The 23067-nt window shown below is 52.9% G+C and overlaps 9 protein-coding genes across 9 annotated transcripts; 4 read left to right on the forward strand and 5 right to left on the reverse strand.

Moving 5' to 3' along the window:
- Window positions 1-2141: 2141 nt before the first annotated feature.
- Window positions 2142-4497, reverse strand: P175DRAFT_0506625 (GTPase-activating protein GYP6; the record flags this gene model as incomplete). Its single annotated transcript, XM_040898212.1, has 6 exons — window positions 2142-3220; window positions 3272-3414; window positions 3494-4011; window positions 4071-4229; window positions 4282-4399; window positions 4475-4497. The coding sequence occupies 6 exons, from the start codon at window positions 4495-4497 to the stop codon at window positions 2142-2144; spliced, it is 2040 nt and encodes a 679-aa protein (XP_040756501.1).
- A 384-nt stretch (window positions 4498-4881) lies between these two features.
- Window positions 4882-6231, forward strand: P175DRAFT_0429688 (uncharacterized protein; the record flags this gene model as incomplete). The annotated part of the gene is made up of 2 exons (XM_040893382.1): window positions 4882-5165; window positions 5250-6231. 2 exons carry the CDS (start codon window positions 4882-4884, stop codon window positions 6229-6231), a joined length of 1266 nt encoding a protein of 421 aa, XP_040756502.1.
- Window positions 6232-6976: 745 nt separating this feature from the next.
- On the forward strand, window positions 6977-8112 carry P175DRAFT_063595 (putative Yippee zinc-binding protein Moh1). Its single transcript, XM_040901065.1, has 3 exons — window positions 6977-6989; window positions 7360-7542; window positions 7625-8112. Exons 2-3 carry the CDS (start codon window positions 7444-7446, stop codon window positions 7856-7858), a joined length of 333 nt encoding a protein of 110 aa, XP_040756503.1. The 5' UTR covers window positions 6977-6989; window positions 7360-7443; the 3' UTR covers window positions 7859-8112.
- A 510-nt stretch (window positions 8113-8622) lies between these two features.
- Window positions 8623-10959, reverse strand: P175DRAFT_0498215 (putative C2H2 finger domain protein). Its single transcript, XM_040896452.1, has 3 exons — window positions 10685-10959; window positions 10043-10587; window positions 8623-9841 (listed from the first exon to the last, which is right to left on the reverse strand). The coding sequence occupies exons 1-3, from the start codon at window positions 10697-10699 to the stop codon at window positions 9016-9018; spliced, it is 1386 nt and encodes a 461-aa protein (XP_040756504.1). The 5' UTR covers window positions 10700-10959; the 3' UTR covers window positions 8623-9015.
- Window positions 10960-11715: 756 nt separating this feature from the next.
- On the forward strand, window positions 11716-12759 carry P175DRAFT_063798 (M24 family metallopeptidase). Its single transcript, XM_040901066.1, has 2 exons — window positions 11716-11734; window positions 11783-12759. Exon 2 carries the CDS (start codon window positions 11793-11795, stop codon window positions 12483-12485), a length of 693 nt encoding a protein of 230 aa, XP_040756505.1. The 5' UTR covers window positions 11716-11734; window positions 11783-11792; the 3' UTR covers window positions 12486-12759.
- A 249-nt stretch (window positions 12760-13008) lies between these two features.
- P175DRAFT_0426655 (Zn(II)2Cys6 transcription factor) lies at window positions 13009-15066 on the reverse strand (the record flags this gene model as incomplete). Its single annotated transcript, XM_040893189.1, has 2 exons — window positions 13009-14868; window positions 14917-15066. Coding segments are annotated over 2 exons (2010 nt in total), but the record flags the coding sequence as incomplete, so codon positions are not given.
- A 642-nt stretch (window positions 15067-15708) lies between these two features.
- P175DRAFT_0498219 (putative S-adenosylmethionine-dependent methyltransferase) lies at window positions 15709-16968 on the reverse strand. Its single transcript, XM_040896453.1, has 2 exons — window positions 16823-16968; window positions 15709-16733 (listed from the first exon to the last, which is right to left on the reverse strand). The coding sequence occupies exons 1-2, from the start codon at window positions 16888-16890 to the stop codon at window positions 15791-15793; spliced, it is 1011 nt and encodes a 336-aa protein (XP_040756507.1). The 5' UTR covers window positions 16891-16968; the 3' UTR covers window positions 15709-15790.
- A 650-nt stretch (window positions 16969-17618) lies between these two features.
- On the reverse strand, window positions 17619-19872 carry dspD (putative protein-tyrosine phosphatase; the record flags this gene model as incomplete). The annotated part of the gene is made up of 2 exons (XM_040898777.1): window positions 19852-19872; window positions 17619-19777 (listed from the first exon to the last, which is right to left on the reverse strand). Exon 2 carries the CDS (start codon window positions 19722-19724, stop codon window positions 17619-17621), a length of 2106 nt encoding a protein of 701 aa, XP_040756508.1. The 5' UTR covers window positions 19725-19777; window positions 19852-19872.
- Window positions 19873-20586: 714 nt separating this feature from the next.
- Window positions 20587-23018, forward strand: P175DRAFT_0513920 (putative LPXTG-motif cell wall anchor domain protein; the record flags this gene model as incomplete). Its single annotated transcript, XM_040898778.1, has 4 exons — window positions 20587-20936; window positions 20964-21198; window positions 21273-22124; window positions 22146-23018. 4 exons carry the CDS (start codon window positions 20587-20589, stop codon window positions 23016-23018), a joined length of 2310 nt encoding a protein of 769 aa, XP_040756509.1.
- Between the last annotated feature and the right edge of the window lie 49 nt (window positions 23019-23067).

Genomic DNA, 23067 nt, shown 5'->3' on the forward strand with positions numbered 1-23067 from the left:
CTCGTTTTCTTGTCCAATCCAGAAAGCATATTTCGATTTGGCAATAGTTGAGGACGGCTTCAAACCCAACCACCTCTTGCACAGAAATCACAAAAAGTTTGCCTTTCCCCTTCCTTCCACCTGAAAGCAACGCGAAACTTACCATCAGAGTTATATGTAGCAGACCCCATCCTTTTCCAGGCGAACAACGGCCTACTGGCCAGGGGCGGTAGGACCGATGGAGAGCAAGTGGTTCAAACTGCGCAATCTCGAATGTAATACGCAAAAAAAAAAAAAAAAAAAAATCTGAGGACTAAAAACGACGATACTGGCGCTACATGAGACGATCAAGCATTGACCTCGAGCCGTCGCTGTGAGCAAAAGGAAAATCTTTTCGACTTTCGATGGTCGTACCTGGACGGCGGCGGGACGTGACGTGTGCACTGAACCGAGATCAAGCGGATAAGTTCACCTCCTTTAATTCCAGACGTTTGGCGGGCACAAAAGCTCAGAAATATATCGCAAAGGGAGACCAGAAAATAATAAAAGGGTTGAAAGAAGAAAAGAAGAATTGAGTCAGTCGATCTGGCACTGTAAGAGAGAAACGGAAGAGGTCAGCGGGACCGGTCGTTGGCCGAAGCCAAAGTGAGCAGCTGCCTCGGGAGGTCACAGGTGATCGTACAGTCGCGACGGAGGACGCAGCACGCGGGGGATCGTAGAATTCAGAATTTCTCTTGTATCGTCGTCTATTTAGGAGGGGGGAAAGTCGTGGCCAATTTTCTGCAAGCTGGGTGCCGTAGTAAAAGGCAAGACCGCCTATTGGGGGGAGGGGGAACTGGAAGAAACTGGGGCCGGTACCAATGCTGCGGGGAACAAGATGAGATGACTCCAAAGGTGGACAAGGAGTCGAATAGCAATGGAATGAAGATGAAATGAAGATGCAGTCGATCGATCGCAGTAGAGGAGAATAATCAAGTCAAGGGAGGTGTGAGGGAAAGAAGGGGGGAGAACTGATGAAGATTTGGTAGCGGGAGAAGGGAGAAGGAATTGTATGGGGGAACTGCTTTTTTGTTTCTTTTTTTTTTTTTTCTTCTTCTTCCTTTGCACTTGGGTTCAGATTCAGAATATGGGGAAAGAGGACTATAAAATAATGAACAAGTCAAATAGTAAGGGTAAAAATGGGAAATTGATGGTGGTACGGATCTCCCGGTCGGAGAAAGAAGAAAAAAGCTAAGAAACAATCAGGAGGGAAGAAGAAGTAGTAGTAGTATAAAGGTCCCCCGAGTCACGCTCGAACAGAACGAGATCTCATAGGTTAGACAAAAGGGTACGTCAATCTTTCTCTGGTGGTTCGATCTAGTAAAGTTGATGGTCAAAAGTTGATGAAAGGTGGTGGTGGTGGTGGTGATGTAATTCAAACCCTCCCCACTTCAACGTCAACCTACTATACTATACTATACTATACTATACTATACTATACTATGTACCTGAGGGCCCAAACTTCCTCCTGTGGCAATTCAGCAGATTTCATCCCACTTACTACGGAAGGACTCTGAGTACGGAGTACTACATCCTTTACTTTTCTTCACTTCTATTAAACCCCTAGCCTACGTAAGGGATTACCAAGGGCCTAGAGGTTCTCACTAGTCATCGGTGTAGAATCCTTCTATTTTCTATATTATCCCCCTTTCCAGCTCCAGCCATCGGAAATTCATGTCGATGTCTCTCTCCTCTTGCCTTCCACAATGGTCCAATATATCTTGAACACTTCTTGGTAGGCCACTTTATTAGCGGACCAACCAAATTCAAGTCCCGTTCCAGTCAAGACGCGCTGATAGGATAGGCAAACGGAACCATCGTAGATGCGGACTAGCTAGTTGCTTTTGGGAATTTACTAAGTGATAGAGGACAGATTGACGATCAATAGCGCAGATCCTTGTCTGATTACAGCAGCCATTGAAGTGGCGTAGTTAGTTACTTGGCTCTTGCTATATAATATTGCGAGTGCAGCCGATGCCGTGAGAGCTTATCTTCTCTCCCAAGTTACAGACAAGAAAAGGGCCAAAAAATATAACTATATATATATAATATAATTCGGGTATATCAGCAGAGAAATTCATGTACAAAAAAGTAGGACACGGCTCCAGCGTTATTCTTGACCCTTAGCCACCCCCAAGGCTCCTTAAAGCCATCCCGTCTGGTTCGTCGTGAGGCTTTTTTGGTTCGCCCTCGCCATTCCCGAACAAGGTACCCTGCTTGGTGCGAATTTCGCCCTGCCGAGTCTGCTCGGGTGGTACAGAAGCTGGGCTCACAAAACTGGAAAGATGTCGGTTGTCCCCAAGCATCCAGGAAAATTCAGGATTCACGAGCGACGGGCGTGCCGCATGTCGCAAAGACATGGGTGTCGATATTGAAGTGCTCAAGGGAAAAGTAGATTTTCTGGGTTCAACTTGAACTGGGGATTTGCATGTAGATTGACTTGTCCCACTGGAGTCTGTAGAGGAACGACTAGGTCCGTCACTTTCTGCAGCTTTCGGGTTCTCGTTGGCAGGGGGGGTTTCGAGGGAAGTTTGCACTGTTTGGATCTCCATGAGAGCTGTTCTGATGGCTTCGGGGTCAGGAGCTTCCTTCTTCTCCACTTGAGAACGAATATCGTTCACTGCCTGACCCAGGGTCTTCGCGAGTTGCAAGTTCCTTTCTTCAAGGCGTTGGATCTGGGATTTCAAGTGATTGACTACCTCGGAATCCCGATATAAGAGTGTCTCGGATGTTTGCATCGTAGCCGAATCTGCGAACCTCATGGCACGTGCGTTATGCTCCGACTGGATCGCTTGCATATTCTTCTTCGCTTCACTAACAGCCCCACGCACAGCCTTGGCTACCCCCCAGGACTCTGTTCGTCGCTGGATACCCTCTGACACATCCTGGAGTAAACCTTCAATGCTCAGAGGGCTGTTCCTGGCTGGTGATCTTGAAGGGGAGCTTGCGTCGCTCCTGTCCTTTAGATCGTTGCGAAACTGGAATCTCTTGCCTGAAAGAAGCTTGCCACTAGCTATCTCGGCTGGCTTTGGGGAATCAGGAGGCTTCCCTGAATATTTGGAGATGATGAAAGCCCCTCTATCGGGCGTAGGATTCTGCTCCAAATACAACCCATCCTGCACGAAACTGACTGGAGCATGGGGCTCCGGTGATGGGTATCGGAGAAGCGTGCTAAGGGCACCTGAGGAATCGGCACTTAACACTAGAGGGGGTCAGTACTTGAGATTTATAGATTGGAAATTTGGACATCTACACTGCCAGCGAACGCGCAATAGCATTGCTACGCATACAAAGTCAACAAGCTCTGGTCGAAGCCCTTCAGCAAAAAGCAGATCCCAAACCACGAGCACATCTTGGAACGGGAATTCGCGTCCAAATAAAAGACGCATCCACCGGCTTTTAGTAGGTTAGTCATTTCACCAAAAAAAAAAAAAAAAAAAAAAAATCATCAATAACAATAACATCTTGTACGCACGTTAGGAAGATTTGAGGTAAAATATCAATCGCTTGTAAATGGTCCGCTAGTTGCTGATCTGTAGCTGCTAGGAGATTATTATGAATATATTCACACTGGTGAACAATTGGGATTGCGTCCATCTGTCCGTCTGTAGAGCGACTTCTATTATGCTCATAATACATCCTAGTATTTTGCATTACCACGCAGAATAGAGTAAAGGAGTCATGCTCGATATAGTTAGGATTCAACAGTTGGATCATCAAGTCGTCCTCTTGCCCTGTTGATCTAAACTGTTCGAAAGACTGCGGATCAATGGCATCTCTGTCAGTAACCCACAAGATAGGTGCTAGTAATTCATGCATTCCTTGACGATAACCGAGGTCGGGATTGAGTTTCGAATAGATGAACAACGTATTGATCATTTTCGCCTTTGTTGCCGGCTCGCGGAAGAAGAAATTCTCTTGTAGACACCTATCGACATCCTGGGATATGTCTGCTCGCATCTGCTCGTCATTTCGCAGATGTTGCCAAGGGGACTTTTGGGAGCTCCAGTCAGCCAGAGCCACCACAAACACGAACTAGGATGGAGCTGCACCTCTTCATCGTCAGCAAGCGGATCAAGGGTTGACTGCAGATCATCTGGATGCTCGATATATTTCAGGAAGTGGTCTTGGAGTGCGACATAGGCGCTGCGCGACTCGGAAATTTTATTCGACCATTCTGCACGATCAAGGTCCTCGAAGAGCAGAAATGCCTACACTCAGGTAAGCATGGGAACACGGGTGCAGATAACCACGAGCGCATGCCTTCCAACATATCGATCTCAATCCATCATTGCATATGCTATCGCCTTGTTCCGACCGAATCGCTTTTCGAAGGTCCGATGACGTGTGACTCTCGTGAAACAGGGTCTTCCATCTCTGTCTAAGTAAGGAGACCGTTAGTTTCGAACCGCGATAGACAATAGAAAGATGAAGAGATCAGAAGAATAAACGAGACCTGGTGTCTTCAATGCCCCTCATTTCTCCATGTGGAATATTTGGTGGTGCTCTGCGATCAGTTTCTGCAGGTAATGAATGGTAGCTGAGATGATAAGGCGAGGGAGGGGTGTGTGTGGATGGGCGATAAAGAGCTGTCGGGGCCCGATCGATGCTCGGGACTTTGAGAAGTTTGGCCCATTCTCCCCACCAACAAGAAGAGCCTTTTCTCATTCCTGTCACTTTCTACGCATCTCTCCACCCAACCCGGCCTCTAGACCCAAGGCTACCATTTTTTTCAGCGGGTGTTCGATACTGTGGGCTTACTTATCCATCGCTATCCGGTTAAAAGGATTCTGTCGTCTCCCGGCATCCTCATTTGCGGACAGTCTTCTCTCGCAACCGTATGCTTGTGCGATCTAGATCCCAATGTCAGCGGACTTGCTTGCGGAGTTTGGGAATGGTGCATCCCATAATCAGGCTGCAGGATCTTCTCGCCAAGGAGCCGTCAATTCTCATACAAGCTCACTGGTCCCTGATCTAGACACCTTGGAAGATACATCTCTCTCGAAAATTCCCAGCGAGGACTTGTGGGATTTTGGGGACTTTCAGAAAGCGCAGACCGATAATAGCAATAATGATGTCCTTTTTGATGCCACCTTGGAGAGGTTTTCAGATGATGAAAGTGATTGGGGCGAATTCGAGACTGCGGAGTTACCAACCGGCGAAGCTCCTTTAGGGAAGGCTGCTCAGAAGACGGATATTTTGGCCCAGCCGACACCTAAGCCTTCCAGCAGCTCGAAATCTACCACTGTATACGGGGGTCTCCATTTGATGGACTCGCTCGACTCACTATCAATTAAAGAGGAGCCAAATCCAAAGAACAGCAACCGCCCAGGCAAACCAGTCGATGGTATCCCAAACACTTTGAGCAGTAGCTTAACGCTTAAGAGAGCAAAAATACCCATTGAAGACGAGTCTTTCGAGGAGTGGGCGGATTTCACTGATGGGCCTCCCATAGAACCAGCCGATGCAGATGCCTCGAAGAATTCGAATGCCCAGAAAGTTTCCAACAATGGAAGAGTTGCGGTACAATCCCCATTTGCCCCTGAAAAAAGAGAGGTACGGACATTGCAGAGCCAACCGGCTCCAAGTACATCTGCAGCTCATGTCCGTCCTACAAACATTCCTCCGCCATCCATCTTACTCGAGCTGTTTCCTCGGCTGTTTGAGCAACTTCGAAAAGAAGGTGCTGAAGCGAAGAACCCCCCCCAGAAAGAGGAGCAAGTGGAAGCCGTGGCTCTTTCTATTCTATACACCTTAAAAGCTGCCGCCAGAGTTGTTGCAGGCCGTCCCTTGCGATGGAAGAGAGATGCCATTCTGAGCCAGAGCATGAGAATTGGGCCAGCACGATCCGGAAAAGCCGGAGGCATGAAGCTAAGCACGGTGAATAAAAACGAGGATATCAAGGAACAGCAGGAGTCTGTCGATGTGATTAATATGTGGCGTGATCGCTCAGCTTTTTTCAATTCCATCCTTCAGGCAGCCGGAAAGCGCCCGGTCCAGGTTATTCAGGAGAACGCTCGAGCTATGCCTGAACAAGGAGCCTTGAAAGCACCCCACGCATGCGCCCTTTGCGGGTTGAAAAGGGACGAGAGACTCTCCAAGATTGACGATAATGTAGAGGACAGCTTTGGGGAGTGGTGGACCGACCACTGGGGTCACACTGATTGCCGACAATTCTGGGAAACTAACATGATCTTACTCAACCAGCGATAACCAGGGGAGGAACATATGGTTCAAAACATGACATGACTGGAATTCTCCCTCTACCCCCACTGCACTCTTCAAGTTTTGTGAGGTCTAACTCACAACCCAAGAGAGCAGCGGCGATCCAATATACAGGTACATGTACGGGAGACCCTCTGGGTATAACGACGATAAAATGACAGATACTTGTACAATAGTATACCACGACGTTCTGTATATCCAACCCCCTAGAATCTATAAGCGAATATAATATTATATATCTTCTATGGGCCAACCTGTGATCATGACTATGGAGTCACGCGGCTGCTTCAAAGTAACCGCATGACGATAATTCATAGGACAATGGCTTATGTATCGCTTGTTCGGAATGCTCATCAAAGATGGGAACCGCCTTGAGAATCTCTCTCTCTAAAGACGAAATTTTCTCTCATTTCCCATGCACTCGAGGAAGATGCGAAGGTTCAAGGAACAAAGTACCTGGGAGCGGGGGATGTGATTGGATTCCGAGGAGCGGCTGCCCGATGGTTGATGATGATGATGATGATGATGATGATGCCTACTCCGTACTCACTTCTCCCTCACCACCACCCAACAACAACAACAACAACAACAACAACAACAACAACAACAGGTCACATCTTCTTGGCCATTCTTGATCACCCGACCACGCCTGCCTTTCGCTTCTTTTGTGGGATATTCTAGTTCGTTAACCTGGAACCTGGCGTGACCAACCAGTCCGTATCCTGCCGGTACCGCAAAAACCCAAGGTGACTTTGATCCTCAGCCTCCTCCTTTTATTAAACCCAACCCCAGGACCAAGCTTTCCCAGTCCTCAAATAACTCGGGGGATAATTCTTTCTGGAGATTTTCGCCCCCTTGATTCTTCTACAAGGCTGTCATCCAATCTTCGAAAGCGAACCCGACCGGGAGAGTTCTCGCAGCTTAGTTTCCGCTTTCAACCTATCTTCTCCTCCCCCTCCCTCTCCCGGCTTGTAACTTGCTTGGATTCCATTCCACAGCAGGGCGGGAACCTCACCAGAGAGAAAACGTACCGTTCATCGGGCGTTCTTTTCCCTCTGCGGTCTACCAGATACTGAACAATATCATCCCGTATATATTCGCTAAGCCCTCGTGGAGCTCACCTACCTTGCCAGGAAACCCGAAGAGTTTCCCTCTTAGTGGTGGTTCTTGGGAAGGGCTGGCAGCAAAAGATAAGACAGGATGGGTCTCGCCTACAACGTCTACCTGACCTCCAACAAAATTTTCGGATGCAAGCAGTGTAAAACGCACCTTGCGGATTATGACGACATCATCAGCCGGGTATGAGATGGCTTTGGATTGCCCCTCCTCCCTCTTTTTTTTTTTTTCTCCTCCATGCTAATCCAGTGGTGTTTTCCAACAGAATTTCCGGGGCCAACATGGCAAAGCGTACCTATTTAACAACGTCGTCAATATCACCCAGTCCGAAGCCGTGGAGCGTAGCATGACCACCGGGCGGCACGTTGTCCGGGACATCATGTGCAGACAATGCAGAGAAACGGTAGGGTGGAAGTATGACAAGGCGTACGAGAATAGCGAGAAATACAAGGAGGGGAAGTTCATTCTGGAAGAAGAGCTCCTGTGCGTGGTATGCTAAGGGGGAAAAGCCAAGTGTACCTTCTCTTCTGCCCAGGGCATAGGAAGACCGGCGGATTGGCAGGCAAGGATCTCGTGAAGGCCTCCTCTCCCATGTGGGCTCTCCTTGCAAGAACTAATTCATATAGTAAGCAGTTTTTTTTTTTTTTTTTTTTTTTTTTTTCTCTCTTTCTCATTATGGCGCAATGTGAACGGCGTTATGATGGAGTGTATTATTTTTTTGGACAAGTTTAAGCCGGGTCAAAGTCATGCTTCATGCTGTGTCATATTCTATCACTGCAGTACAAGAGTTTCTCTAATAACCAATGAGAACTTTCTTTCTTTCTTCTTATTTCACGTATGATTAGAATGATATAGCTAGATGTTTTCCTGCCGGGAGGTTTCCAACATTAGTTAGCTAGCCACAATCCACTCACTTTTATATTTATATAAATTCAAACTACCATAGCACATCACACAGGTCTTCAGACTCTTAACAGTTAAGTAAGAAATCTTGAAAAGAAATGAAATGAAAAGAAAAAAAAAATCCCTAGAGCAAAACTCCCATCTGATCAAGCCACCTACCTCAATCAAGAACCCCCACCAAAACCAGAGGGCCCGTTTATCAGCTACTCGTTACCACCCGATACCAATTATATATATATATATAGATAGATAGATAGATAGATCTAGCGAGGGAGCTAGTTATAGTAGGGATTGGGTCTCTGTTGATTCTACATTCTTTTTTTTATCTACAAGTACAGCACTGAAGATCTAAATGCTCCATTAGTCTGTAGACAGTATTACAAGCTCAGGCAACGAACGCAGACCCTGTATGAAGGGAAAAATGCCACGCAACCATCGGGTACATGAGTGAGGCAGTCCAAAAAAAAAGTAGATATAATATATACCCTTGAATTCCATAATGCAGTCAGGGGGCCCCTCGTCTATCAAACCGGGGCGGTACAATCCCTGAAAATTGTCATACACGCAAAGGGGGTGTTCCAACTCCAAACAACTAGTCAAAAGAACATTCACAAAATTCACACAGGCTCTCATACATGTCATGAAGGTTATAAAGCTGCTATACAGCGATCCAATGGGGGGAACCAAGTCGCCCCACAAAATGATTAAAAAAAAAAAAAAAAAGAAAGGAGGAGGGGCAAAAGCACCGTCCGTCTATTCCTCCATGCGACCAAAAACACCATCGTCATCGTCATCCGCATGGCTAGGGCGGGTACCAAAATCAACGTCGGCGTTACGGGTTTGCCGGTCGGTGCGTTCGGTGTTACCTATCCGCACCCCCCGCTCATCCGACACCTTGTACGAGAGTGAAGGGTTGTAGGAAAGGGAGACAAAGATATCGGGAGTGGAGTTTTGAAGAGTAGCGTCGGCTGTGCGGGTCACTGACTGACCTAGACTCAGCTGATTCTCTACCGAGCTTCTCTGGTCAAGGTAGCGGGATGGGAGCGGGGGCACAGGTGGGATACTAGGAGACATCGGCACCGGCCCGGTTCGGGGGGTTCCGAAATTGCAGAGTCCGATAGCCGCAGCCAGATCGGCCTCGTCGTCGTCGTGCAATTTGGCCTCCGCCGTGGATGGGCGGGTGTCAATGCTCGAGTGACGGAAGTGCGAGAAGGCGGGGGAGGCCCACGGAGCGCTGCCGGTGAAGGAGCTCGACGGGATAGACTGGAAGGAGTGAGAGAAATGAGCGGACGCGTTGTGTGAACCAAAACGCTTTTCGCCCTCGATCAACATATCATCATCGTCGTCGTCGTCGTCCATCGGGGGTGGCGTGGTTTCAGCAGAGCTCAGGCCATCGCGCAGCTCCGATGACGCGTCCGGTGAAGCCGAAGAGGTCTCGGACTCAGCTTCGGGGCTGTCCGAGGGCAGATCATCCAGATTCATGTTGACCAAGACCGACGCCGCTTCCAGGAGCTGGACTTGCTGGTGCTTGGAGATCAAGAGTTTTGAGGTGATTGCCCACGCAGGATTATGTTCCCACCTATTTTTGGAAGAAAAAAAAAAAAAAAGGGAGGGGGGGGAAATAAAACGTCAACCGACTGAAATTTCCGTTACAAGAAAAGGAGAAGAAAAGAACGGGAACTAGTAGGGGAGCTAGATGACCAAGAGGGCGACCTTTTGCAGAGCCAACATGGTGCATCGCCCCAGGCTGGCATAGAGGGGGGGGGGGGAGGATACACACATATGCTTGGACAAGCAGCTGCCATGCTTGTACCCTTTCCCACAACGATCGCAGCGAAGATCGGCCAGGGAACGCTTTCCTTCGCTGGTGACCAGGTGTGACCCCTCGCTGGCCCGACGGTTTCGGTTCTTGGTGCTGACGGGCTTGCTTCCTGAGTCGGTTCCTTCTACGGCGGTTTGGGCGGTGGACGTACGGCACTCATCCGGTTGCTGACTCGGGGACGGCTTGCGAGCGACCGGGGAATCCCGAGCGGGGCTGGTTATACAGCGAGAGAGATAGGAGGTGAAGGCAGAGGTGGCTCCGACCGAGCTGGATTCCAACCCTACGGCTTTTCGGCTTCCACGACGATGGGCAGGCATCGCCATTCCAATCGAGTCTGGAGAATCTTTCAGGGAGGCGGCAACGGCAGCGGCGGCGGTGGTGGTGGTGGTGGTCACACTCTTGCGGCGAGTGACCCGATGGTTGGGATTAACCGCGCCTAGGGAAATCGAGTGGGAATGGTGACGAGGGTTGGATTGGGGGAAGGGGCGCGAGAGAGGTAAATCCTATAAGAATCGACGGGGTGATCAGATTGTTTAGTAACTAACTGCCGGACTGGCCTGATCTGGCACCCGAAACAAGAGAATCCAAGAAAAACGGTACCTTGAATGAAGCCATGATGATGTGTACGTGGACTCTGGGACTGGTTGTCAATCCCAGGAAGAGTCCGTTGGAAGTATTAGAGGACAAAACTGCCACTGTTCTTAGTTGATACTTGATTGAGGAGACCAGTCGAGCTGTAGGGGAAAAAAAAAAAAAAAGAGCTGGCTCAGCTGGGTGCTAGGGGGGAAATGAGCGGGAGAATAGTGCAAGGAATAGCGCAGGGGACCGGTGGTAAAAGAGGAAGGTTCAGGGCACGGATGAGAAGCAATTGGAGGGGGGGAATTGAGAAGGCGAGATAGGAGGGAAAGCGAAATGAAAAGGAGGGGGAACGGAGTGAAAGGAAGAAGAAAGAAAGAAAGAAAGAAAGAAAGAAAGAAAGAGGAGGTGGTCCAGCCCTGGTATGATAATACGATCAATACCCCGTCAGCAAATGGTTGAGTCCAGACAATTACCGCCGTATTACATTGGATACGACGATATTCTTAGATGAAATGGCGCCTGGATTTGCGGGGGGGCTTTTCGGGTTCGGGGCTCTCTCGAAGCAGGGAATGCGGGGGTCTCCCGATCCGATCATGGATTTCGATTTGAGATGAGGAATTTACCAGAATGATAGAGGAGATAGATTCCTCTCTTCTCTTTTTTTTTAATTCTGATTGTCAGTTCAGGTGGTTCCTGACTAACTCCCTTTGGGGGATGTCGAGGTAGTAGGTACCTAGGACCTAGGTAGGAACTTCAACTTTCGTACCAGGTAATTCGAATTTCAGAGTCTCGTATCGACGGGTCTGGGGGTTTCTGATTGGTCCCGAGCTGTTGCCACTCTTATCTTGAATTCTGTACACGGAGATCCAGTCCGCCTATCAGAATCAGCGCTGAGCTCACAGGTTGTTATCAATAATACGTTGGAATACTACCTCATCCCTCGAATGGAATATCAGCCGATATCGGATTCATTCATCTTCTTTCCAGGTCATGCTGTATATATGAGGTCTCCAATATCTGCCATCATCTGGGGAATCCAGGTAACCCCTCATCTGGGATTCTGGCCCAAAAGCAAGCAATAACATCAACATCAATATTATAGACTAAGAAAGAAGACAGGAAAAAAAAAATGACACAAGCAGATCTCCAACGAGCGGCCGACCTCCTCGACGCCCAACACAAAGCCGTCGCCCTCTTCGCCGAAATCCAACAGTCGCTGATCCGTCCCGGCATCACCGAGAAAGCCCTCAGCAACGAAATCCATCGCCTGGCCGCCGAGCGCTACGGCGTCCAAACCCACTGGCACAAACAGGTGATCCGCAGCGGGCCCAACACTCTGCGCCCCTTTGCCGAGAACCCTCCGGACCGCGTCATCCAGCCCGACGATATCCTGTACGTGGATCTCGGCCCCGTGTTCGAAGCCTGGGAGGCCGACTTTGGCCGCACGTTTGTGCTCGGCGACGACCCGCGCAAGCACCAGCTGCGGGACTCGCTCGAGCCGATCTTTCATGCCGTGAGGGCCCGCTTTCTGGAATCCCCCGAGGACGTGACGGGGGAAGAGCTGTTCGAGTTTGCGGTGGCGGCGGCCCAGGAGGCGGGGTGGGTATGGGGCGCCGAGATTGCGGGACACATTGTGGGTTCTTTCCCCCACGAGCGGATTCCGCAGGATAAAACCACGCTGTACATCACGAGGGGCAATCGCGAGCCCATGCGGCGGCCGGGGAAGGATGGCTTGAAGAGGCATTGGATCTTGGAGATTCATTTGCATGATCTGGAGAATGGGTTTGGGGGGTTTTACGAACAGCTTTTGACGGTGGAGTAGAGTCCCGCAACTCAGGAAGGCCATGCTTCTTATATATTGTATCTATCATGACTGCCGTGGTTGTGGCCTTCACCCACCATCTATCAATCTACCAATCAACGTTTCCTCGATCTTCTTGACACTTCCATTCCTCGCAAATTGGAGTGGGCCTCCTCACTAACTGCATTCTTGCCCGCCTCTACTACCGTCCCTGAACCAGAAGATACCTTCCTTTCCTTATGGCTAACAGACTCTTTCCCCGCCGGTTTCCCAGTCTCCCAGTCTCCCAGTCTCCCAGTCTCCCTGGATTCCTGGATGGCCAGATCAGATACTCATGAGTTCAACTCTGTCCGGACCGGTGTACCTCGACAGCTGTCCTAGCTACATCCAAGTGGGTTCGCGCGCGGTCACAGGTACACACGGCGAAGAAGAAGAAGAAGAAGAAGAAGAAGAAGAAGAAGAAGAAGAAGAAGAAGAAGATGGCTGCATAACCATTCCAAGCCCGGTGAACAAACTAACCCTGTCAAGGAGAAACCGGCATCATTCATGTCTGGTCGTCCAGGTGAGAGAAAATATCATGAAACCAGGGTTCAAAATCAACATCCACGGGCAGGCTATCCGGACTACTGGTACTACTACTGTAGACAAGCTCCGCGCTCGTGGCGTCCGAGACACCCATGAAGAGCGGCGCTGCATTGAGCCGATTGAGTCTGAGAAAGTCGGCGGAAATGCGATCAAAGTCGAGTTCCGGGTGGCGCGCCTCTGACGAGAAGATCGTGTCGATCAGCGCCACCCCGCGCTGGGCGAGAACGTCACTCTTTTGCGCGGCGAGTCGGCTGCGGGCGGCGAGGATCGCGGCTCGGTAGTCGTCGTCCTCCTTGCCCGTCGAAGGCGGCGTGTCTGCGGCGGCAGCGCTCACCTCAAAGCAGAGGATGATCGCCGCGGTGATGCAAAAGGCGGAATGGGTCCAGATGAAGAAGTCGCCCTCGTTGCAGATTGTCTCGTGCTCGCGCAGGATGGTCACGGCGGCGGCTACACAGGTGCGTCGGGTGTACTGGTAGGAGGGGGAGGAGGAGGAGGAGGAGCGGGAATTGAACGAGCGGAACAGAAACGGTCGGTGGATCATGATGATCTTTTCGGCGGCGGTGATTGCCAGACTGCGCCGCGCAATGCCCAGCCACGGGAACCGGGCTTCCTGGTCCCTATCCGGACGCAGAAGAAACGGCGGGATCTCCTTGACTGCGGACCGCAGCTGGCGATCAAGACGCAGCACGTGCGCGTATTGTTCGCGGAGTGGCTTGGGCTGGCTCATGGAGCCTAGACCGTCGACGAGCGATGGCATGAGCACGGCGATTTCCCGGAGCACCCGCACGTACGTGCTCACCGTCGGGACGGAGGGGGGCCGTTCTACCAGGTCGGAGTCGTCGGCGTTCAACGGCGGGCCCGTGGAGTACTGCGTGGGGGAGATGCTGTAGGTGTCGGTGAAGGAAATGGCGAAGTTGTCTTGGATGACCAGCTGGCACCAAACCCGCTTTCCGACTTCGCGTTGGACCCTCTCGATCCATTCTTCTTGCGTGTCTGGGGCAGCGTCGTTGATCCGGTGGAGACCCAGGCATTCGGCAATGCGAACCGCCGCATTGAAGAGAGTAGCGTTCAGCTGGCTCAGGCCGAAGTTATGCGCAACCTCGGTGGAGATGACCACGGCCTGCACGGAATACACCGATAAATCGTATAAAAAATGGCAGGTGTAAAGAACATGCAGCATGGACTTGAAGAATTCTTCCGCCGACGGTACCGTGTCCAGGTCGAGATCGACGGCAGCCCTCGCCTTCTTGTTGCTATTCCGCATCGAAAATACCGTCGAGCTCAGGACGGAAAAGTAAAGCGCCATCCACAAAGGATGATCGCACCGGCCTGTTTCCCAGAACACCCCGCACTGCTCGAGAAAGGTCGGAGTGTGGAGACAGTCATGGTGCCAGGCTAGATGGGACAGATGGATCCTGACAAGCGCCTCTGCAGTCGAGGCGTCGACAAAGGAGACATTCAGGGCCTGCAGCACATGCACAGGTCCGAGAAACGGCAGTTTCTGGCTGTCGATCAGAGCCTGGCTTCCATTCGGACTGCTCCGGCTGTATTGACACCCACACCGGAGATGTGGAAAGCATCCAGCCGAGTTCCGGCCCCAGGCTAGATGTTCAATGGCAGTCAGACACAACAACGCATCTGTCGTCTCGGGGGCACAGCTTTTGTCATGGTCTGGTGGCATCAAATGCGAGATTGAATCCGACGGTGGCACCTCCCGGGGAGGAGCATCGCTCCCGGTTTGCAGCTGCGTGATCCGGCCCTTTACATTCAATACTATCTGCGCTAGCTGCTGCTGCTGCTGCTGCTGCTGCTGCTGCTGCTGCGAGGTGGATGGCGTTGCTATCGGAAGGGTCTCCAAATCCCTCACCAGCGAGCTTAGGAATTTGATCTCATCCCCATGGCGGACGGTATGACGGCGCAGCTGCACAGTCTCCCTCGTGCATCTGAGATTCAGCTGCCGACACCTCGAGCAGGGGATGTTGTCCTTGCTGCATCGGCGTTTACTTTTGGCGCATTCTACCACTGACTGTTAGTGGAGTGTGCGCCACCGTGGAGGCCGACAAACCTCGACATGAACGCGGCTGGCGCTGAGAAACGCGCATTGACTGCGGCAAGTCTCTTGCAGTGGCCATTCCTCGAACAGGGCTGGGGGGGACGCTGTCGTCTAAGCGAGGTTAAGATAGGTGCGGGTGAGAGAGAGAGAGAGAGAGAGAGAGAGAGAGAGAGAGAGAGAGGTGCATCACTGCCCCGAGGTTCCTTAGTCAGCGCCTTAGTTCAACTTACTAACTAGATAATGAAAATGAAAATACAGGTTGGTGGTAAATAATGGCATTGTTATGTAGAGAAGCGCCGGCCCTGATTGACCTGGGCCTCCGTGGTGGTGGGTGGATATAGACGCCGCAACTCCCAGTCTACATACCATGTGAGTGCACTTGGGCGAATGCCTCAGACCATCCTTCTTCGCCGGCCCTTATGCGGCGCAATCGCCTTCACGTCCATGGGCAAACCGTCCACGGCGCCTCTTCACGCGCATCATCGCTGCGGATTGCTACTGGACTGTCCTCGCAGCATGAGAAACCGAACCGGGCGGGCGATTGAGCGGATCTACTACTACGAGCGGGATTTGAAATCCGTTACGTTACTCGGGGGGGGGGGGGGGGGGGAGGAAACAAAGACCGAGCTGTCTATGCAGATACGAATCACGACAAGATCGAACTATAAAAATAAAAAAAAAAGGGTTCCTACTTCTCCACCCGCTGAAAACACACCGTGCAAACGCCCTGGCCTTCTTGCCCTCCGAACCGGAAACGAGGATATTCCACCTTGCCCCAGACAACCAACGTATCCAACCCGTCGCCAGCACTCGCGCCCCCCGTAAACCAGTGAATCAGCTCCTCCTCGGTCCAATTGCAGCTGGTCACCACCAAAAACCCACCCTTGCGCACCAACTGCCGCGCAATCCCGGGATACCGCTCGCAAACCCGGGCAGCGCCAGTCCCAACCGTCTCATCAGAGAGCGAAATCGCATCAAACGTCCCCTTGTCAAGCACGATATCAAACCCGCCTTGGTCATAGGGGAACCAGTCGAGTTGGCGACCAGGGTCGATATTATCCGCGCCGGTGCTGGCCAACAACTCCGCATTCGAGCCGAGAATATCCCACTCCTCGAACCGGATCTCCTCCCCATCATCATGATCATCATCATCCGAATGCATCTTCAACTTCTGCAACTCCCGCGCCAACTGCACACTCCGCCCCGAATAATCCACCCCCACCATCCGCCCCCGGAACCCGCCGCGCCGCCTCAGCAGCGCAAGCATGCTTCCATTCCCCGTGCCCAGATCCAGCACGCTCGGCTGGCTGCGGCGCTGCTCTGCATCATCCGCGAGCCCCGCGGTGGTCTTCTTGTCCTCCGCCGCCCTCCCCCTGGGGGGAAAGGTATGGCAGGGCGCCAGCGGGAACTCGTGGCTGCTGAGGAACTCGAGGACTTTTTCGGGTGCGTTGTGTTCGGAGAACCACGATGTGCCGGGGTCGTCATCGTCATCGTCGTCGTCTTCGGAACCATGGTCAGGCCCATCGTCGCGGGGTCGGTTCGGTCCCCGGGGACGGGTAGTAGCGGGTTGTTGTTGTTGTTGTTGCTTTGTCGATAGGTGCGTGAGGGTTCGCGCGTAGAATGTCTCCCAGCTTTTTGGGGTCACCTTTCTTAGTAGGGATCTCTACAGATGTGGGTAGGGATTGTGGTGATGAGGGGGCGGGGTCTGCGAGAAACGTACTATTCTTTTGTGCCTAATTGACTCGGCTCGAGATGTGTCGGGTGGCTGTCGTCTGTGGGGTCTGCCATGGTGGGAATATAATATATGTGTCTGCTGACGATAACTGGGAAGAAATGAGAATTGAAACTGAAGCGGGATGAAAGATGAATAAAAGAAAAAAAAATCCCCTCGGGCCAATCGGCCCGCTTTCACTCTCCCGATTCATGATCGGCCCAGTCAATATAGAACTAATATATAATATACACTTCCTACTCCGGAGAAGATAGTTTCAGTCTATGAATCAACATGTATTTACTAACTACTGTAGCCGGGGTATTCCGCTCCGCAAAGCCATGACGGGATTAAGAAATAATGAAGAAACAGGAACGAATGGATCCGGGATAAGGATTGGCAACGAGAGAGAGAGAGAGAGAGAGAGAGAGAGACAACCCAAGATAGCAAATAGTATTACAAGGTATCAGGAACGAAGTCATCCGAACCTTTTCTGCCTTTTGAACGCCAGGACGCCGGGATTCGGGGATGCCATGTCGAGTGACATATCAAGGCAAAAGAGCAATCAAATAAAACGATAGAATGGCAAGGCACCAAAAATGTATGTAAAGGGAGAAAGGGAATTAACGACCGCAGGCCAGCTTGCGGTCATTGGGGATCATCAAGATGGGGGAATGGGCACGAAGCGGAAAACAAAATCAAGCACAATTGACGACGTAAAAAAAAAAAAAAAAAAAAAAAAAAAAAATACCCGGTGAGAATAGTCATGGAATCATATTTCTCGGCTTTTTGAATTCAGGTGAAGTCACAAAAATTCATCAATATTTCTCATAATCAGTCGCTCGTGTCCCTGGGGAGGGGACCGGGGATCTGCGATTGGAGGCTGGCATGCGAGGTCCGCAGGTGGGATGTCTTCAAGGATGCCCGACATTGGACGGGGACGCTTCGAGGCTAGGAATCCCGTCGTCCGAGGCGAAAAGAGAGCCAGGGACTCATCGGGGTCCTCCTTCATGAAAACATCTCGCTTGGACAAACAAGGCCCGCCCTCCGCAAGGGATGCAGAGGTAATAATGTCCGGTCGCACAAAGCACTTGCCAGCTTCGGGAGAAAAGAAGCTCTGGCGTAAAGCCAACGGACGGGGGGATAGGCTCCGCTTATGCGAAAGCGAATTTGAAACCACCCCTGAACGGGGAGCCGCGATGGGGGTTGTGGTGCGATTCGTCCAGGGGACCGAGAGAGAGCTGGAATGCATCGAGGCCTGCGACAGCCCGTTGGATGACGTTGGTTCAGGATCCGAGCCGCTGCTGCCGAAAGGCCCCAGATTCTCCTGGGCGTTGAGGCGGCCGGAAACCGGGGTTTGCGGCTCGGAACTGCGGCGTGGTCCTTGGGCATACCACTCCTGGGACGACGGCCGGGAAGAACTCTCACGAAGGAGGCGGGAGCGGAAGTCCGTCAGTTGATAGATGAGGCTCATATTGGGCGAAACCCACTGACTCCGGGCCTTGACCATCTCGTACATGGAGTTGAAGTCCAAGTGTCTGTTTTTATACAATCCATAGGCAATGACGAGGGAAGCGGAGCGGCTTGCACCGAGCTGACAGTGCACCAGGACCCTCTTCCCCTGCGAAATGCGGGTATCGATCAACTCGCAAAGTGGGGGGAGATCATCGAGAATTTCCGAATTGTGGTCCCAGCCAACATGCACATATTCGGGTGCGGCAGGCTCGTTCCGGGGGGTGGCGGGCGAGGAGGAGGTTGCGCTCGGGGGATATTCCAACGCGGATTTAAAGGACGCATCCGAAAAGGCTGTAAACGGGGTGGAGCACGACAGCGGCCGGGCGGGGGAGGTTCCATTGCGCCAAGTGCTCATCACCGTTTGCGAGGCATCGCATGAGGGATCGAAGGGATTCGCAACCTCCTTGGCCACATTCACCACCACATCGAACAGCGCGGCTTCTGCCTTGGTGGGCTCTAGATAGAGAAATACGCCCGAATCATAAATGCGAATGGGTCCATTGGGGTAACCACGCTCGCTGCGTCGCGTCGACTCCCGAGAATCCAGATGATCATCCTCTTCGGCCAATTTGTGCAAAGCCGGGGCGGCGGCCTCATCCCCCACGGACTGTACCGGAGAGAGGGTATTATCCTCTGCCGTCGCGGAGGCACGTCGGTACCCATGCTGGGGGAGTTGCATGCCGCCCTTGGGACCGAACGAAGGGGAGAAGACGGAGGTTAGCGAGGGAGAGGATTCGGTGTGTCGCAACGACAGTCGACCATGGGGGGTCTGTGGCGCCAGGTCCGGAATATTGGGGGAGAATGGCCGATCTAACCCGGGCGTGCGAATGGTGAGACCCGCGGGTTTTCGTCGCATCCCCTTGACCGGCATGTGGACCGGAGAGGCGGGGGCCGACAAATGGGGTTGGGGATTCGTTTCCATCCTCCGCGAGGAGTTGAACGGCGGAGGCATCCTCAGCGACAGGTTCTTGAGGTTGCGGGCGCGGCGCCCGGGAGAAGTGGCGCGCTGTGGCATCGGAAGTGCCGATGCCATGGGGGACAGATTGTTCGGCGCGATCGGCATGAAGGTGGAGTAGGACAGCGGCATTGACGATGGGGATTCTGGGGACGAGCTTGGGGAGGGATCCGGCGCAATCGGGGAATCAAAGGTAGAAACGGTGGTGGTGGGGGACGAATCGGTCGAACCGGAGGTCATGGACGAGATGCTCTCGCGGTGCTGGAACGGGAGGGGACGTCGGAAGGGGTTGTTGACGGTGACATGAATGGGAAGTCTGAGGGGGTTGACATCTGCGGGGGGCGCCTTGTTTGCAATGGGGGTGGGTGATTCTTCACCAAACACCGACATCAAGGAGGGGAAGGAATCCGGGAGCAACGGGGGACTGGTTTGAACGGGCATGATGAGCTCTGCCGGGGAGAAAAAAGGTCGCAGTTGCTGCCAGCGCAAACGACCTGGTGGACCGAGGAGAATCAGTTCGAAAGCCAGCCGGGCTGCAAGGGGAAGAGTAAGCCGGCACATCACATACCAGAGAATGCCACTATTGAGAGGGGTCAGTGTATGTGATGAAAGAACGTGGAGAGGTAAAAGGATGCGAGGCGTCAGAGGGAGCGTAAAGAAGATTATGAGTGGGCAGTCGCAAGGGGGAAAGAAAGAGTGGAAAAAAAAAGCACGACTGCCCACAGTTTTGAAGAGAAGCAGACAGGTTGAAAAGCGATGAAGGATGGGGGGAAGAGAGAGAGAGAGAGAGAGAGAGAGAGAGAGAGAAGGTGTAGAGAGAAGAAAGGTGTGGAGAGAAGAAAGGTGTGGAGGTGAGAGGAAGACCGACACCAGGCCGTCAAGAAGAAAAGCAGAGAGAGAGAGATGGATAGAGGGAAGAAAGAGAGAAGAAAGAGAGAAGAAAGAAAGAAGAAAGAAGAAAGAAGAAAGAAAAGAAGAACATCATGATGGAGGTACCCAATACGTACGGTACGGTACGGTACGGTACCGTTCGTTACACAATACCGTACCATTCGTTTCCGGAGCTGATTGGTGAGAGACCAGTGGGCCCAAACAAGACAGGAGACCAATCATCGCCAGGCCTAAATATAGCCGCGCTTAAAGAGCCAGGAGGACATCTCGAAATTATACAGGTTAACGGAACAGGTATCTGTCGAGAGATTGTTCGAGTATCTGGATACCTCATGGATCAGGGCCTCGGTAGGGTTAGGGTTAGGGTTGAGAAGAGATTCCCTAGCAAGTGATTTCACCGCAAACCACCATCATGGAACCATCGAGCCCCACGACGATACAACCTGGTCCTCTGCGTTCCCGGGTCGCCATCGAAAAGGATCCTCCTCGTGACACGGGTAGGACTGACGCGCTACCAGCTCCATCCACAACCACCCGGCGGCCTCCTTCTTTGTCGTCTTCCCTTTCCTCGCCATCGCGGCTTCATCCCCCCTCTGGACCGGTGCTCCCTCGCTTGCCCCAGAGTCGCTTCAGTTTTGAGTACCAGTATCCCCTTCGCAACAACCTCGACCGGCCCTTGTTGTATGACAGACCGCATCGATTGTCCCCCGTGGAAATCCCTCCGCCATCGTCTCCCCTGGACGCCGGCTCAACTGTCTGCGGGTTGAGTCCCAATGCAACGAAGCGTAGAAAGTCCACATTATACTCCCAACAAGCACCCCCGGATGGGAAGAGGAGAATGCCGTCGTCCACCGCGACTTTCATTCAAGGCCGAACGCGCACCGACAACCCCCAGAGCGCCCGAAAAGGGGCGGAAATCTCCATCGCCGATGAGTCCAGAGCCAAGAGTGAGGACATCTTTTTGAATATCGCTAGATCGGACTCGGGCCGTCGCGAATCCCTGGGCCGATCAGACCTTAGACGCGTGAGTACCCCCCCCTTTTTTTTGGCTGTTGGATGGGTTGAGTTGACCAAAGGGGTTGTCGGTTGTCTTCCTAGTCGCGACTGAGGATGTCCGGTAATGGATTCCGTTCTTCCACCTCGCGTGTTCCTGACCAAACCCCGTCGTCGCCCGAACAACTAGTACGCGTGAATACCGATGACAGCCCCTTGCATCATTCGCAACCCGATCCGCCGTCCGTTCCCTTGGCTTCGGCACCGTACTCTTATTCAGCTTCGGCGCATGCGCTGCCCAATTTCGCCTCCAGTACGCGCTCCGTCGTGGGGTTGCCTCGCAGTAGTCGATTGAGTCGCACCGGTCCCGAGCACGAAACAACCCCCGAGCGCCGGTCGTCTCGCCATTCCACGCTTTCGACGATTCGCAGTAGCCGACAGGTCTCTGGCGCCGAGGCCACGGAGCGGGCGCGCGGCGAGCCCGACCGAGCCCGACCGGATGGAACCGAATCAACTCTCTCGACCGCGGCGCCTTCGACGGTGTGGGATGAGCTCGAGGACCTCAAGTCCCGCATTAAAAAATTAGAATTGACCGGAAAGCTGCCGCCCTCCTCCCAAGAAGCCATCATCCCGTCAGCTGCCGGAGAGCGACCGCGAACCGCCACGACCACAGTGACCACCATGTCCTCCTCCTCGCCCCGCCATCGCCGGACCAGCGTTTCGGTCGAGTCCGATACGATTACAGCCCCGAGTCCAATCGTCCCCCTGCTACAATCCGCGCTGGGGAAGGCAAAGGGTCTGGCTAGCAAGGAAGTCTACACGGCTCTGGAAGCGACGGCGACAGATGCCATCGCGCTCTCCAGTCTGTTGGGGACCGGCCACCCCCCCTCGGGCGGCGTCTCGATGGTGAATGGATTCGGTTCGACCGAGAGGCAATCGCGACGCAAGGCCGAGAGTGTGTGTCGGAGTCTGACCGAGCTGTGCCTTGCCTTGTCGGACGAGCCGCATCTCCACCAGCAGCAGGCCTCTGGCGATGATGCGACGCTCCGAATGTCGACCAGTGGCACGGACGAAGGCACCGTGACTCCGGGGGGGTCCTATCGGTGCAGTATCAATCCGGAGCCGGACGCCATGGTGCGGAGGCCGAGCGCTCCTCGCGCCCTGAGTCGCCTCGAAGCGCGGCGTGCGAGTCTGGCAACCCCCGGGGACCATGCTTCGAAGAATAGCGACGCCCTCGCAGACCCCCCAAGGACGTTGTCGCCAGAGAAACCCGCCGCGACGAGCAGACTCAGTCGACTGTCGGTTTCGTTGCGCACTAAGCGATTGCTGCCAGACGATGATGAGCCCGCCGAACCAGCGCGCAGTCCGCAGGCCGCCCGGTCGATCTCGCGACGGATGACGGACATTGGCGGGGTCTCGTCGGCACAACGTCCACCACCACCCACCCGATCAAGGCCGTCGCAGTCGATCTTCTATCCCCCGACCCAGGCGTCCCAGCCCCGAACCCCAACCCCGGCTGCGCAATCCGGGATCCCACTTCGTCGAAGTATGATGACCACGTCTCTCTACACGCCGGCGACGTCTCGCGCCAACATTCTGGCGGGATCGCGGCGGTACGCCCCATCCTCGGCCACGGCGGAAGTCCTCAGCGAGGATCCGCCGCCCTCCCCTCGGCAGCCGGTTTCGCAGACCAAGATCGTTGCGCCGTCGACCAAACTCGCCGCCAGCTACACTCCTATTTCGCAGAACCGCCTGAGAACGAACAGCCTGGGGGCGCGGAGGTTTGGCATGAGGCAGCGCCCGATCGCCACGGCGGGCAATAGCAAATCTTTTGACAACAGCATTGATTGACTGTTTTTTTTTTTTCCGGCATTCCATTCCGTACTCGAATATCACGCAG

This window comes from Aspergillus ochraceoroseus (genome assembly GCF_002846915.1).
Source record: "Aspergillus ochraceoroseus IBT 24754 chromosome Unknown P175scaffold_1, whole genome shotgun sequence".
Classification (NCBI taxonomy): domain Eukaryota; kingdom Fungi; phylum Ascomycota; class Eurotiomycetes; order Eurotiales; family Aspergillaceae; genus Aspergillus; species Aspergillus ochraceoroseus.